The 14,664-nt window shown below is 44.7% G+C and overlaps 1 protein-coding gene across 1 annotated transcript in view; it reads left to right on the forward strand.

Moving 5' to 3' along the window:
- Window positions 1-14,664, forward strand: part of LOC118942829 (leucine-rich repeat-containing G-protein coupled receptor 5A-like) — a 184,363-nt gene that overhangs the window by 154,121 nt on the left and 15,578 nt on the right. The window contains exons 9-13 of the mRNA XM_036956607.1: window positions 6,605-6,676; window positions 7,495-7,563; window positions 10,213-10,284; window positions 11,366-11,431; window positions 11,532-11,603. Of these exons, the coding sequence (XP_036812502.1) occupies window positions 6,605-6,676; window positions 7,495-7,563; window positions 10,213-10,284; window positions 11,366-11,431; window positions 11,532-11,603 (351 nt within the window). The remainder of the gene's footprint in view (window positions 1-6,604; window positions 6,677-7,494; window positions 7,564-10,212; window positions 10,285-11,365; window positions 11,432-11,531; window positions 11,604-14,664) is intronic.

Below are 14,664 nucleotides of genomic sequence, written 5' to 3' on the forward strand. Positions count from 1 at the left end.
GCAGATGTTATTGGTCACATACACATGGTCAGCAGATGTTATTGGTCACATACACATGGTTAGCAGATGTTATTGGTCACATACACATGGTTAGCAGATGTTATTGGTCACATACACATGGTTAGCAGATGTTATTGGTCACATACACATGGTTAGCAGATGTTATTGGTCACATACACATGGTTAGCAGAGGTTGTTGGTCACATACACATGGTTAGCAGATGTTATTGGTCACATACACATGGTTAGCAGATGTTATTGGTCACATGGTTAGCATATGTTATTGGTCACATACACATGGTTAGCAGATGTTATTGGTCACATACACATGGTTAGCAGATGTTATTGGTCACATACACATGGTTAGCAGATGTTATTGGTCACATACACATGGTTAGCAGATGTTATTGGTCACATACACATGGTTAACAGATGTTATTGGTCACATACACATGGTTAGCAGATGTTATTGGTCACATACACATGGTTAACAGATGTTATTGGTCACATACACATGGTTAGCAGATGTTATTGGTCACATACACATGGTTAGCAGATGTTATTGGTCACATACACATGGTTAGCAGAGGTTGTTGGTCACATACACATGGTTAGCAGATGTTATTGGTCACATACACATGGTTAGCAGATGTTATTGGTCACATGGTTAGCATATGTTATTGGTCACATACACATGGTTAACAGATGTTATTGGTCACATACACATGGTTAGCAGATGTTATTGGTCACATACACATGGTTAGCAGATGTTGTTGGTCACATACACATGGTCAGCAGATGTTATTGGTCACATACACATGGTTAGCATATGTTATTGGTCACATACACATGGTTAGCAGATGTTATTGGTCACATGCACATGGTTAGCAGATGTTATTGGTCACATACACATGGTCAGCAGATGTTATTGGTCACATACACATGGTTAGCAGATGTTATTGGTCACATACACATGGTTAGCAGATGTTATTGGTCACATACACATGGTTAGCAGATGTTATTGGTCACATACACATGGTTAGCAGATGTTATTGGTCACATACACATGGTTAGCAGAGGTTGTTGGTCACATACACATGGTTAGCAGATGTTATTGGTCACATACACATGGTTAGCAGATGTTATTGGTCACATGGTTAGCATATGTTATTGGTCACATACACATGGTTAGCAGATGTTATTGGTCACATACACATGGTTAGCAGATGTTATTGGTCACATACACATGGTTAGCAGATGTTATTGGTCACATACACATGGTTAGCAGATGTTATTGGTCACATACACATGGTTAACAGATGTTATTGGTCACATACACATGGTTAGCAGATGTTATTGGTCACATACACATGGTTAACAGATGTTATTGGTCACATACACATGGTTAGCAGATGTTATTGGTCACATACACATGGTTAGCAGATGTTATTGGTCACATACACATGGTTAGCAGAGGTTGTTGGTCACATACACATGGTTAGCAGATGTTATTGGTCACATACACATGGTTAGCAGATGTTATTGGTCACATGGTTAGCAGATGTTATTGGTCACATACACATGGTTAGCAGATGTTATTGGTCACATACACATGGTTAGCAGATGTTATTGGTCACATACACATGGTTAGCAGATGTTATTGGTCACATACACATGGTTAGCAGATGTTATTGGTCACATACACATGGTTAGCAGATGTTATTGGTCACATACACATGGTTAGCAGATGTTATTGGTTACATACACATGGTTAGCAGATGTTATTGGTCACATACACATGGTCAGCAGATGTTATTGGTCACATACACATGGTCAGCAGATGTTATTGGTCACATACACATGGTTAGCATATGTTATTGGTCACATACACATGGTTAGCAGATGTTATTGGTCACATACACATGGTCAGCAGATGTTATTGGTCACATACACATGGTCAGCAGATGTTATTGGTCACATACACATGGTTAGCAGATGTTATTGGTCACATACACATGGTTAGCAGATGTTATTGGTCACATGCACATGGTTAGCAGATGTTATTGGTCACATACACATGGTCAGCAGATGTTATTGGTCACATACACATGGTTAGCAGATGTTATTGGTCACATACACGTGGTTAACAGATGTTATTGGTCACATACACATGGTTAGCAGATGTTATTGGTCACATACACATGGTCAGCAGATGTTATTGGTCACATACACATGGTCAGCAGATGTTATTGGTCACATACACATGGTTAACAGATGTTATTGGTCACATACACATGGTTAGCAGATGTTATTGGTCACATACACATGGTTAGCAGATGTTATTGGTCACATACACATGGTTAGCAGATGTTATTGGTCACATACACATGGTTAGCAGATGTTATTGGTCACATACACATGGTTAGCAGATGTTATTGGTCACATACACATGGTTAGCAGAGGTTGTTGGTCACATACACATGGTTAGCAGATGTTATTGGTCACATACACATGGTTAGCAGATGTTATTGGTCACATGGTTAGCATATGTTATTGGTCACATACACATGGTTAGCAGATGTTATTGGTCACATACACATGGTTAGCAGATGTTATTGGTCACATACACATGGTTAGCAGATGTTATTGGTCACATACACATGGTTAGCAGATGTTATTGGTCACATACACATGGTTAACAGATGTTATTGGTCACATACACATGGTTAGCAGATGTTATTGGTCACATACACATGGTTAACAGATGTTATTGGTCACATACACATGGTTAGCAGATGTTATTGGTCACATACACATGGTTAGCAGATGTTATTGGTCACATACACATGGTTAGCAGAGGTTGTTGGTCACATACACATGGTTAGCAGATGTTATTGGTCACATACACATGGTTAGCAGATGTTATTGGTCACATGGTTAGCATATGTTATTGGTCACATACACATGGTTAGCAGATGTTATTGGTCACATACACATGGTTAGCAGATGTTATTGGTCACATACACATGGTTAGCAGATGTTATTGGTCACATACACATGGTTAGCAGATGTTATTGGTCACATACACATGGTTAACAGATGTTATTGGTCACATACACATGGTTAGCAGATGTTATTGGTCACATACACATGGTTAACAGATGTTATTGGTCACATACACATGGTTAGCAGATGTTATTGGTCACATACACATGGTTAGCAGATGTTATTGGTCACATACACATGGTTAGCAGATGTTATTGGTCACATACACATGGTCAGCAGATGTTATTGGTCACATGCACCTGGTTAGCAGATGTTATTGGTCACATACACATATTTAGCAGATGTTATTGGTCACATATACATATTTAGCAGATGTTATTGGTCACATATACATATTTAGCAGATGTTATTGGTCACATGCACATGGTTAGCAGATGTTATTGGTCACATACACCTGGTTAGCAGATGTTATTGGTCACATACACATGGTTAGCAGATGTTATTGGTCACATACACATATTTAGCAGATGTTATTGGTCACATACACATATTTAGCAGATGTTATTGATCACATGCACATGGTTAGCAGATGTTATTGGTCACATACACCTGGTTAGCAGATGTTATTGGTCACATACACATGGTTAGCAGATGTTATTGGTCACATACACATGGTTAGCAGATGTTATTGGTCACATACACATGGTTAGCAGATGTTATTGGTCACATACACATGGTTAGTAGATGTTATTGGTCACATACACATATTCAGCAGATGTTATTGGTCACATACACATGGTTAGCGGATGTTATTGGTCACATACACATGGTTAGTAGATGTTATTGGTCACATACACATATTTAGCAGATGTTATTGGTCACATACACATGGTTAGCGGATGTTATTGGTCACATACACATATTCAGCAGATGTTATTGGTCACATATTGAGCAGATGTTATTGCGGCCGTAGAGAAATGCCTGTTACAGCTTATATTTCGTTATACGATGTGAATACAAACTATCATAATTTCCGTCACATGACAGGGCCTTTTTTCTCTCTTCATCAAACTACACCACATTACCAAAAGTATGTGGACACCTGTTCGTCTCATTTCAAACTCATGGCCATTAATATGGAGTTGGTGCCCTCTCTTTGCTGTGATAACAGCCTCCACTCCTCTGGGAAGAGTTTCCACTAGTTGTTGGAACATTGCTGTGAGGACTTACTTCCATTCAGCCAACAAGAGCATTAGTGAGGTCGGGCACTGTGATTGGGCGATTAGACCTGGCTTGCAGTTAGCGTTCCAATTCATCCTAAAGGTGGTCGATGGGGTTGAGGTCAGGGCTCTGTGCAGACCAGTTAAGTTCTTCCACACCGATCTCAATAAACCATTTCTGTATGGACCTCGCTTTGTGCACGGGGGCATTGTCATACTGAAACAGGAAAGGGCCTTCCCCCGAACTGTTGCCACAAAGTTGGAAGCACAGAATTGTCTAGAATGTCATTGTATGCTGCAGCGGTAAGATTTCACGTCACTGGAACTAAGGGGCCTAGCCCGAACCATGAAAAACAGCCCCAGGCCATTATTCCTCCTCCACCAAACTTTACCGTTGGCTCTATGTATTGGGGCAGGTAGCTTTCTCGTGGCATCTGCCAAACTCAGATTGGTCCGTCGGACTGCCAGATGGTGAAGCAGAGAACACATTTCCACTGATTCCAATGACGGCGAGCTTTACACCACTCCAGTTGACGCTTGGCATTGAGAATGGTGATCTTATGCTTGTGTGTGGCTGCTCGGCCATGGAATCCCATTTCATGAAGCTCCCGACAAACAGTTATTGTGCTGACGTTGCTTCCAGGGGCAGTTTAGAACTCGGTTACGTGCTTCAGCACTCGGCGGTCCCGTTCTGTGTTTGTGTGGCCTACCACTTCGCGCCTGAGCCGTTTCTCCTAAACATTTCCACTTCACAATAACAGCCCTTACAGGTGACTGGGACAAGCTCCTAGCAGGGCAGAAATTTGACGAACTGACATGTTGGAAAGGTGGCATCCTATGACGGAGCCATGTTGAAAGTCACTGAGCTCTTCAGTAAGGCCATTCTACTGTCAATATTTGTCTATGGAGATTGCATGGCAGTGTGCTTGATTTGATACACCTGTCAGCAATGGGTGTGGCTGATTATAACCGAATCCACTAATTGGAAGGGGTCTCCGCATACTTTTGTATATATAGTGTATGTTCTTAATGCTGTGAGGTTTATAAAAATAAAGATAGTTCTGTTTGTGCTTATTGTTGGTTTGGCGTGAAACTCCTTCATGTGTCTCAGCGTCTCAGCGTCTCAGCTCGGAGAACAGAACAGAACAAAGTGTGTCTGGGCGGAGATATCTGCATAGTTGGCCAGCCAAAATAGCTTCACCCTGATCCTTGAATTGATCTCTCTCTCTCTCCCTCCCTCCCTCTCTTTATTTCTTTATTTCTTTCTCTCTTTCTCTATCCCTCTCTCTTTTCTCTCCTCTCTTTCTCTCTCTCTCTTTCTCTCTCGTTTTCTCTCTTTTTCTCTCTTTCTCTCCCCCTCTCTTTCTCTCTCCCTCTCTCTTTCTCTCCCCTATCTCTTTCTCTCTCCCTCTCTCTCTCTCTCCCCCTCTTTCTCTCCCCCTCTCTCTTTCTCTCCCCCTCTCTCTTTCTCTCTCCCTCTCTCTTTCTCTCTCCCTCTCTCTTTCTCTCTCCCCCTCTCTCTTTCTCTCCCCCTCTCTCTTTCCCTCTCCCAAATACCTGTTGAGCACAGAAAGATCTATCTCTCCTGATCCTCCCTCCCTCCCTCCATCCTTCCATCCTTCCTCCCTTCCCAGCCCAGAGTTAACAACATGGATATAGCCCGGCCCGGGCAGAGCAGAGCCAAAACTATTTCACCACTAGATTGGATAAATATGGAACGGATAATTTGGCCATTGAAACATTTCTCACCTCATCACCTAGCCCTCCCTATAGACCTGTCCCTCACCTAGTCCTGTCTCTCTCCTAGACCAGTCCCTCACCTAGCCCTCCCTATAGACCTGTCCCTCACCTAGCCCTCCCTATAGACCTGTCCCTCACCTAGTCCTGTCCCTCACCTAGTCCTCCCTATAGACCTGTCCCTCACCTAGCCCTCCCTATAGACCTGTCCTCACCTAGCCCTCCCTATAGACCTGTCCCTCACCTAGCCCTCCCTATAGACCTGTCCCTCACCTAGTCCTGTCCCTCACCTAGTCCTGTCTCTCTCCTAGTCCTGTCTCTCTCCTAGTCCTGTCTCTCTCCTAGTCCTGTCTCTCTCCTAGTCCTGTTTCTCTCCTAGTCCTGTCTCTCTCCTAGTCCTGTCTCTCCCCTAGTCCTGTCTCTCTCCTAGTCCTGTCTCTCTCCTAGTCCTGTTTCTCTCCTAGTCCTGTCTCTCTCCTAGTCCTGTCTCTCCCCTAGTCCTGTCTCTCTCCTAGTCCTGTCTGTCTGTCCGTCTGGACAGAACAGAGCAGAACAGAGCGGAGAGGACAGACGTGCTACAATGTGAACTGTGTCTGTCTGGCCCGTTGCCTGGGTTTACACCGTGTTCTGTCTTCAAACAGATTCTTCTACGACAACCCCATCCAGTTTGTTGGCCAGTCGGCCTTCCAGCACCTCCCTGAGCTGCGGACACTGTAAGTCAAACAGTCAAACACTAACTTTAGTTTGATATAAAAATGAAAAACAATTTGTATGTTTGAATAAAGGTTATATGAAGTGAAGTGAAATGGGTGAATTCTTGCCGGGAAGCAAGAATATATCTATGATATATACATGAACTCTGTACACTTCAGACTAGTATCATGGAAAGGTCTGCTCTCTCTCCTTTTCTAATGCATCTGTCCCTCTTCATCTCTCTCTCTCTTTCTGACCCCCTTTCTCTCTTTGTCCCCTACTCACTCACTCACTCTCTCTCTCTCTCTCTCTCTCTCTCTCTCTCTCTCTCTCTCTCTCTCTCTCTCTCTCTCTCTCTCTCTCTCTCTCTCTCCTCTCTCTCTCTCTCTCTCTCTCTCTCTCTCTCTCTCTCTCTCTCTCTCTCTCTCTCTCTCTCTCTCTCTCTCTCTCTCTCTCTCTCTCTCTCTCTCTCTCTCTCTCTCTCTCTCTCTCTCTCTCTCTCTCTCTCTCTCTCTCTCTGTCCCCCACTCCCCCCTCTCTCTCTCTCTCTCTCTCTCTCTCTCTCTCTCTGTCCCCAACCCTCTCTCTCTCTCATTTTCTAATCTCTCCCTCTCTCTCTCTCTCTCTCTCTCTCTCTCTCTCTCTCTCTCTCTCTCTCTCTCTCTCTCTCTCTCTCTCTCTCTCTCTCTCTCTCTCTCTCTCTCTCTCTCTCTCTCTCTCTCTCTCTCTCTCTCTCTCTCTCTCTCTCTCTCTCTCTCTCTCTCTCTCTCTCTCTCTCTCTCTCTCTCTCTCTTTCCCCTCCCTCTCTCTCTTTCTCTCTCTTGTCCTTGGTATCCAGATCTCTGAATGGTGCAGCAGAAATCACAGAGTTCCCGGACCTCACTGGCACCAAGAGTCTTGAGAGTCTGTAAGTGCAGCGAGCAATGCTTCATCCAACCATTTAGACCTAATGCTAACACCCAACCATTCAAACCCAATGCTAGCATCCAACCATTCAGACCTAATGCTAAAACCAAACCATACAGACCCAATGCTAGCATCCAACCATTCAGACCTAATGCTAAAACCAAACCATACAGACCCAATGCTAGCATCCAACCATTCAGATCCAATGGTAACACCCAACCATTCAGACCCGATGCTAACACCCAACCATTCAGACCCAATGCTTAACATCCAACCATTCAGACCCAATGCTAACACCCAACCATTCAGACCCAATGCTAACACTCAACCATTCAGACCCAATGCTAACACCCAACCATTCAGACCCAATGCTAACACCCAACCATTCAGACCCAATGCTAACACCCAACTATTCAGACCCAATGCTAACACTCAACCATTCAGACCCAATGCTAACACCCAACCATTCAGACCCAATGCTAACACCCAACTATTCAGACCCAATGCTAACACTCAACCATTCAGACCCAATGCTAACACCCAACCATTCAGACCCAATGCTTAACACCCAACCGTTCACACCCAGACCCTTCTTTACTGTTCTAACCCAATGTCAGGTAAATATTTTCCCACAGAAAACGAGTTTAACCTTTCTGATCTCCCCATCCCGGATCCGGGTTCGTGAATACAGACTCAAGCTCATTACCATAACGCAACGTTAACTATTCATGAAAATCGCAAATGAAATGAAATAAATATGCTAGCTCTCAAGCTTAGCCTTTTGTTAACAACACTGTCATCTCAGATTTTCAAAATATGCTTCTCAACCATTGCAAAACAAGCATTTGTGTAACAGTATTGATGGCTAACGTAGCATTTAGCATTAGCATTCAGCTGGCAACATTTACACAAAAAAACAGAAAAGCATTCAAAAAAATCATTTACCTTTGAAGAACTTCAGATGTTTTCAATGAGGAGACTCTCAGATAGCAAATGTTCAGTTTTTCCTGAAAGATTATTTGTTTAGGACAAATCGCTCCGTTTTCTGCGTCACGTTTAGCTATGAAAAAACCCCTGTATCCAGGATTGTGTAAATCTATCAGCAAGCTCATTAGCATAACACAACGTTAACTATTTATGAAAATCGCAAATGAAATGAAATAAATATGCCATCTCTCAAGCTTAGCCTTTTGTAAACAACACTGTCATCTCAGATTTTCAAAATATGCTTCTCAACCATAGGAAAACAATCATTTGTGTAAAAGTAGCTAGCTAGAGTTAGCATTTCGCGTTAGCATTTAGCGTTAGCATTAGCGTTAGCATCCAGCACGCAACATTAACAAAAACATAAAAGCCTTCAAATAAAATCATTTACCTTTGAAGAACTTCTGATGTTTTCAATGAGGATACTCTCAGTTAGATAGCAGATGCTCAGTTTTTCCAAAAAGATTCCTTGTGTATTAGAAATAGCTCCGTTTTATACATCACATTTGGCTACCAAAAAAAATCCATAAATTCAGTCCTCAAAACGCAAACTTTTTTCCAAATTAACTCCATAATATCGACTGAAAACATGGCAAACGTTGTTTAGAATCAATCCTCAAGGTGTTTTTCACATATCTCTTCATTGATACATCGTTCTTGGAAACATGCTTTCTCTCCTGAATCCCAGGAGAAAATGCCTGCACCTGAAGATTACGCACAAATTTAGACAAAGGACACCGGGCGGACCTCTGGAAAATGTAGTCTCTTATGGCCAATCTTCCAATGATATGCCTACAAATACGTCACAATGCTGCTAAGACCTTGGGCGAACGACAGAAAGTGTAGGCTCATTCCTTGCGCAATCACAGCCATATAAGGAGAGAATGGAAAACAGAGCTTCAGAAATTCTGCTAATTCCTGGGTGATGCATCATCTTGGTTTCGCCTGTAGAATGAGTTCTGGGGCACTTACAGACAAAATCTTTGCAGATTCTGAAACTTCAGAGTGTTTTCTTTCCAAAACTGTCAAGAATATGCATAGTCGAGCATCTTTTCGTGACAAAATATCGCGCTTAAAACGGGAACGTTTTTTATCCAAAAATGAAATAGCGCCCCTAGAGCTCTAAGAGGTTAAGAGCTCACAAATACTAATAAATGTGCCCTGGTTTTGCCACCAATCATGTCACGACCCACCACTGTGTGTGTGACCTGCTACACAACCAAATCATTTAATGGAATTGTTCCTATTTGAAAATGTACTGTTTGCTGTTCTAACCTGCCTGACTCCCAGCTCATGTGTTGTCTTAACCAGCATGTAACCTGCTGGTCTTCCCGGGATTGAAACCTAAAGCCCCCAAAATACAAGTGTTTTTTTTTTTTAAATCATTAATGATTATTATTTTATCCAAATGTTGACGTTCTGTGCGGAGTTGTCATTTACGTTGAGACGTGTTGGTTTTCATAGTGTTGGTGTTGGGTTTTTGAATGAATAAGTGTTTCTTAGTTCTACTAGTGTGATTATATACCAAGGCACATATCAGGACATTTATAATACATATAAACCAACTGCCCTGGGGAATGTCCTGCACGTACAGTGAATGAATCTATTCACAAGGCTTTTACACAGATCCAGGGACAATGTCATGTGACCTTTGAACTCTGTGTAGGACCATCACCGGAGCTCGCATCACATCCCTACCCACCACTGTGTGTGACCAGCTACCCAACCTGCTAGTGCTGTGAGTTCCTATTTTTCATCAATCAATCATAAAAATTCTTATTTTAACCAGGCAAGACAGTTAAGAACAAATTATTATTTTACAATGACGGCCTACCGGGGAACAGTGAGTTAACTGCCTTGTTCAGGGGTAGAAGGACAGATTTTTACCTTGTCAGGCTACCTGCCTCTAACCACTAGGCCACCTGCCTCTAACCACTAGGCTACCTGCCTCTAACCAGTAGGCTACCTGCCTCTAACCACTAGGCTACCTGCCTCTAACCACTAGGCTACCTGCCTCTAACCACTAGGCCACCTGCCTCTAACCACTAGGCTACCTGCCTCTAACCACTAGGCTACCTGCCTCTAACCACTAGGCTACCTGCCTCTAACCACTAGGCCACCTGCCTCTAACCACTAGGCTACCTGCCTCTAACCACTAGGCTACCTGTCTCTAACCACTAGGCTACCTGTCTCTAACCACTAGGCTACCTGCCTCTAACCACTAGGCCACCTGCCTCTAACCACTAGGCTACCTGTCTCTAACCACTAGGCCACCTGCCTCTAACCACTAGGCTACCTGCCTCTAACCAGTAGGCTACCTGCCTCTAACCACTAGGCTACCCTGCCTCTAACCACTAGGCTACCTGCCTCTAACCACTAGGCTACCTGCCTCTAACCACTAGGCTACCTGCCTCTAACCACTAGGCTACCTGCCTCTAACCACTAGGCCACCTGCCTCTAACCACTAGGCTACCTGCCTCTAACCACTAGGCTACCTGTCTCTAACCACTAGGCTACCTGTCTCTAACCACTAGGCTACCTGCCTCTAACCACTAGGCCACCTGCCTCTAACCACTAGGCTACCCTGCCTCTAACCACTAGGCTACCTGCCTCTAACCACTAGGCTACCTGGCCTAGTTTATCAAACACTGCTTCACAATAACCTGGCATCGCCTCCCAAAGAGCATCATGCCCTCGCTCCACATTTCCCCGTGTTTAAATCAGATTAATAAAAGTGACCTATTTGAAAAGACATAGTCGTCCAGTATAAGGGTAGTGGAGGTTACATTGGATCTCCTTTCTGTCCCCTCCTCACACAGAGATCTGTCCTACAACATGATCCAGTCTCTGCCCAGCTTCAGAGGATGTGAGAAGATTCAGAAAATGTGAGTGTCTTGGCAACCGCAGAAGCCGTATAAAACGATATGAGCCGTGGCTTTACAATAAAAACTGTGTTGTTGTTGTTGTTGTTGTTGTATTTTATAGTGATCTGCACCACAATGAAATTGAAGAGCTGCAAGCTGACACATTCCAGGGACTGACTTCCCTACGGTCTCTGTGAGTACACTGGTCTGGGTGGGCGGGTGGGCGGGTGGGCGGGTGTGTGTGTGTGTGTGTGTGTGTGTGTGTGTGTGTGTGTGTGTGTGTGTGTGTGTGTGTGTGTGTGTGTGTGTGTGTGTGTGTGGGTGGGTGGGTGGGTGGGTGGGTGGGTGGGTGGGTGTGTGTGCGTGCTTATGACCTCACATTCCCATATTCAGATTACTCCATGTTCATATTCTGTATCGGCTTTTCACTCCAAATATGCCTCAAAATGTTTGTTTTCTCAATTCAGAAAGTGATGAATGTGGTGAATTCCAGGGAGGCTGGTTTTACAAACTGATACGATGAGAGAATGTAGCTAGTAGTGTGACCGGCATGTCAGGACCATGGCCTGTTTTCACTAGCACCCTATTCTCTAGTGCACTAGGTTGGACCACTCGGACACACTACATAGGGTGCCATTTGGTATGTCAGGATGAGAAGTGTTGTCCATATTTCATGTGAGCGGCCGTTCTGTTCAACAGAAGGTATTGTTTACTTCCTGTGTGAAAGAGAAGCCTCTGACAAATACGAGTCTGGCAGTGCCCTGTGTGTGTGTGTGTGTGTGTGTGTGTGTGTGTGTGTGTGTGTGTGTGTGTGTGTGTGTGTGTCTCTGTGTGTGTGTGTGTCTGTGTGTGTGTGTGTGTGTGTGTGTGTGTTTAAATCTGAGCCGTCAGACAAACAAACACTCCTCTCCTCCTGTTTACATTTCCTGCATCTTGTTTCCATCCCGTCGCCACCTTCCTTCACCCCGTCATATCGTGGGTGGCCTTGTCCTTGACATTCCTACTCAAAACTGGACACCATCCCCTCGACCCCCCACACACACCCCCAACCCCCTCCACTACCCTCAGCCACTACTTCCAATGAGATGCCTGTTTGGCCCTTCATAATAGTGTAGAATCATGAGAGAGGTGTCCTTTCTCTGTCCAAAACATTCACTGATTCTCTCTATCCTTCTCAGAGCCACCAAGTGAGAGATTGAATTAGTTTAGTTTGGCTGCCAGCCTGCGAGTGGAGTTGTCAGCTTTCACCAGAATCATCATTTGCGTATCAAATGACTCCCTTTTCCATTTAATAGTGCACTAATTACCCATAGACCTCTGGTCAAACGTAGTGCACTATGTAGGGAATAGGGTGCCATTTGGGAAATAGACATTATTAGCATGTTATTCTGTTAGTCTGTTAGCTGAATGGGGGAAACAGACATTATTACCATGTTATTCTGTTAGCCTGTTAGCTGAATGGGGAAATAGACATTATTAGCATGTTATTCTGTTAGCCTGTTAGCTGAATGGGGAAATAGACATTATTAGCATGTTATTCTGTTAGCCTGTTAGCTGAATGGGGAAATAGACATTATTAGCATGTTATTCTGTTAGCCTGTTAGCTGAATGGGGAAATAGACATTATTAGCATGTTATTCTGTTAGCCTGTTAGCATGGCTCATTTGATAGAAGCCTTGGTTGCATTACATACAGCCATACACAAGGCTTTCAGGGTAGAACCAGTTGAAGAGGTTATTTGCTGATTGCTCAGCCCCCCCCCACCCCCCCTCCATCCCCCTGGACAACTATCCCACAGTGCACACGCACTGATCCGAGCTTGCCCTCTGTAAACACTTCCAAATTACCTCAGCGAGGCAACGAGAGATTTTAATTGGCTGCTGCTGCCTCCTTGGACACGTCCAGAGCAGGATGTGAGGAAATATTGGCACGGACAGACAACAGACGGACGGACGGACTGCACGGATGGACACTCACTCACACACACGGACGCTCACACACAGTGACACACATGGCCGTGGGTCCAGCCCCCCTTCTCCTCCCCTTCCCTCCACCTCCTATCGCCTCACGAAGGTGCTTCTCTCCACTGTGAGTTGACCCTGGGTGAGTCCACAACAGGCATGCTGTCATAGTTGGCCGCCCGACGTGGAGAGAGAGAGAGAGAGAGAGAGGGGGTGATGGGGAGAGGAAGAGAGAGGGGGAGAGAGAGAGAGAGAGAGAGAGAGAGAAAGAGGGAGGGAGGGGAGAGAAGAGAGAGAGAGAGAGAGAGAGAGAGAGAGAGAGAGAGAGAGCGAGAGCCTGGGAGATGTCCTGGCGCTCGGTTCCGTCTCAACGTGCAAAGCCTCAAGGAGCAGATTGGGTTACCAGGCGTAGTGGACATGAGAAGATGAGAAGTGCACGTTACGTCGTTGCCAGGATTCCCAGGTCTCTCGTCCTTCTCTTAAGGCACAGAGGACCAGCTGCATCATCAAACAGTCACAAGTCATGTCCCTCTAAAAAAAATATAAATCCCTCCTCTGCTGAGTCGCTGTGGAGTCTTTCAGGAAATGGCAGGGGATTTTGAGATGGCAGAGAAAACGTGGGGTCGATCCACATCTGTACTTATCCACTACTTTGATATCCCACTGGGGACTTTTCCCTTCGCAACACTCCCCACGTCCAGCTACAGAACTAGCTGAGTACGGCTCCAGAGCTAGGCGTGTGTGTGTGTGTGTGTGTGTGTGTGTGTGTGTGTGTGTGTGTGTGTGTGTGTGTGTGTGTGTGTGTGCGCGCGTGTGTGTGTGTGCTCAAGACGTGGCTGCAGGGCAGCGGTCCAGCTGACTTTACGGGCCTGGTTAAACCCCTGGCTCCCTCTGAGTGACAAAAGGGGTCAGGAACAGCCAATTAAGCAAATCATGTGTTGAATAAGGCTTCTACACATCCAATCAGCCTAGAGGGAGAGAGAGGAGAGATCTGGACTCTGGAGACCCCTTTCCTGTCACCATTCCTTCACCCCCAACCCCTCCAGTCCCTTTCTAGATAATGATCCCAAATACCCAGGATGACTGTATAACCAGGAACAACGGCCCGCTGTTACAAAATATCTCCTGATGTAAGAGCACGATATCCTGTGATGTTATGAGCACAAACAGGAAGCCTCGCTGATAGGTTCTCTAGACACAGGAAGCCTCTCTGATAGGTTCTCTAGACACAGGAAGCCTGGCTGGAAGCCTCTCTGATTGGTTCTCTAGACACAACCCCCGCCCCCCAGGACC

Source organism: Oncorhynchus mykiss, chromosome 21 (assembly GCF_013265735.2).
Source record: "Oncorhynchus mykiss isolate Arlee chromosome 21, USDA_OmykA_1.1, whole genome shotgun sequence".
Classification (NCBI taxonomy): domain Eukaryota; kingdom Metazoa; phylum Chordata; class Actinopteri; order Salmoniformes; family Salmonidae; genus Oncorhynchus; species Oncorhynchus mykiss.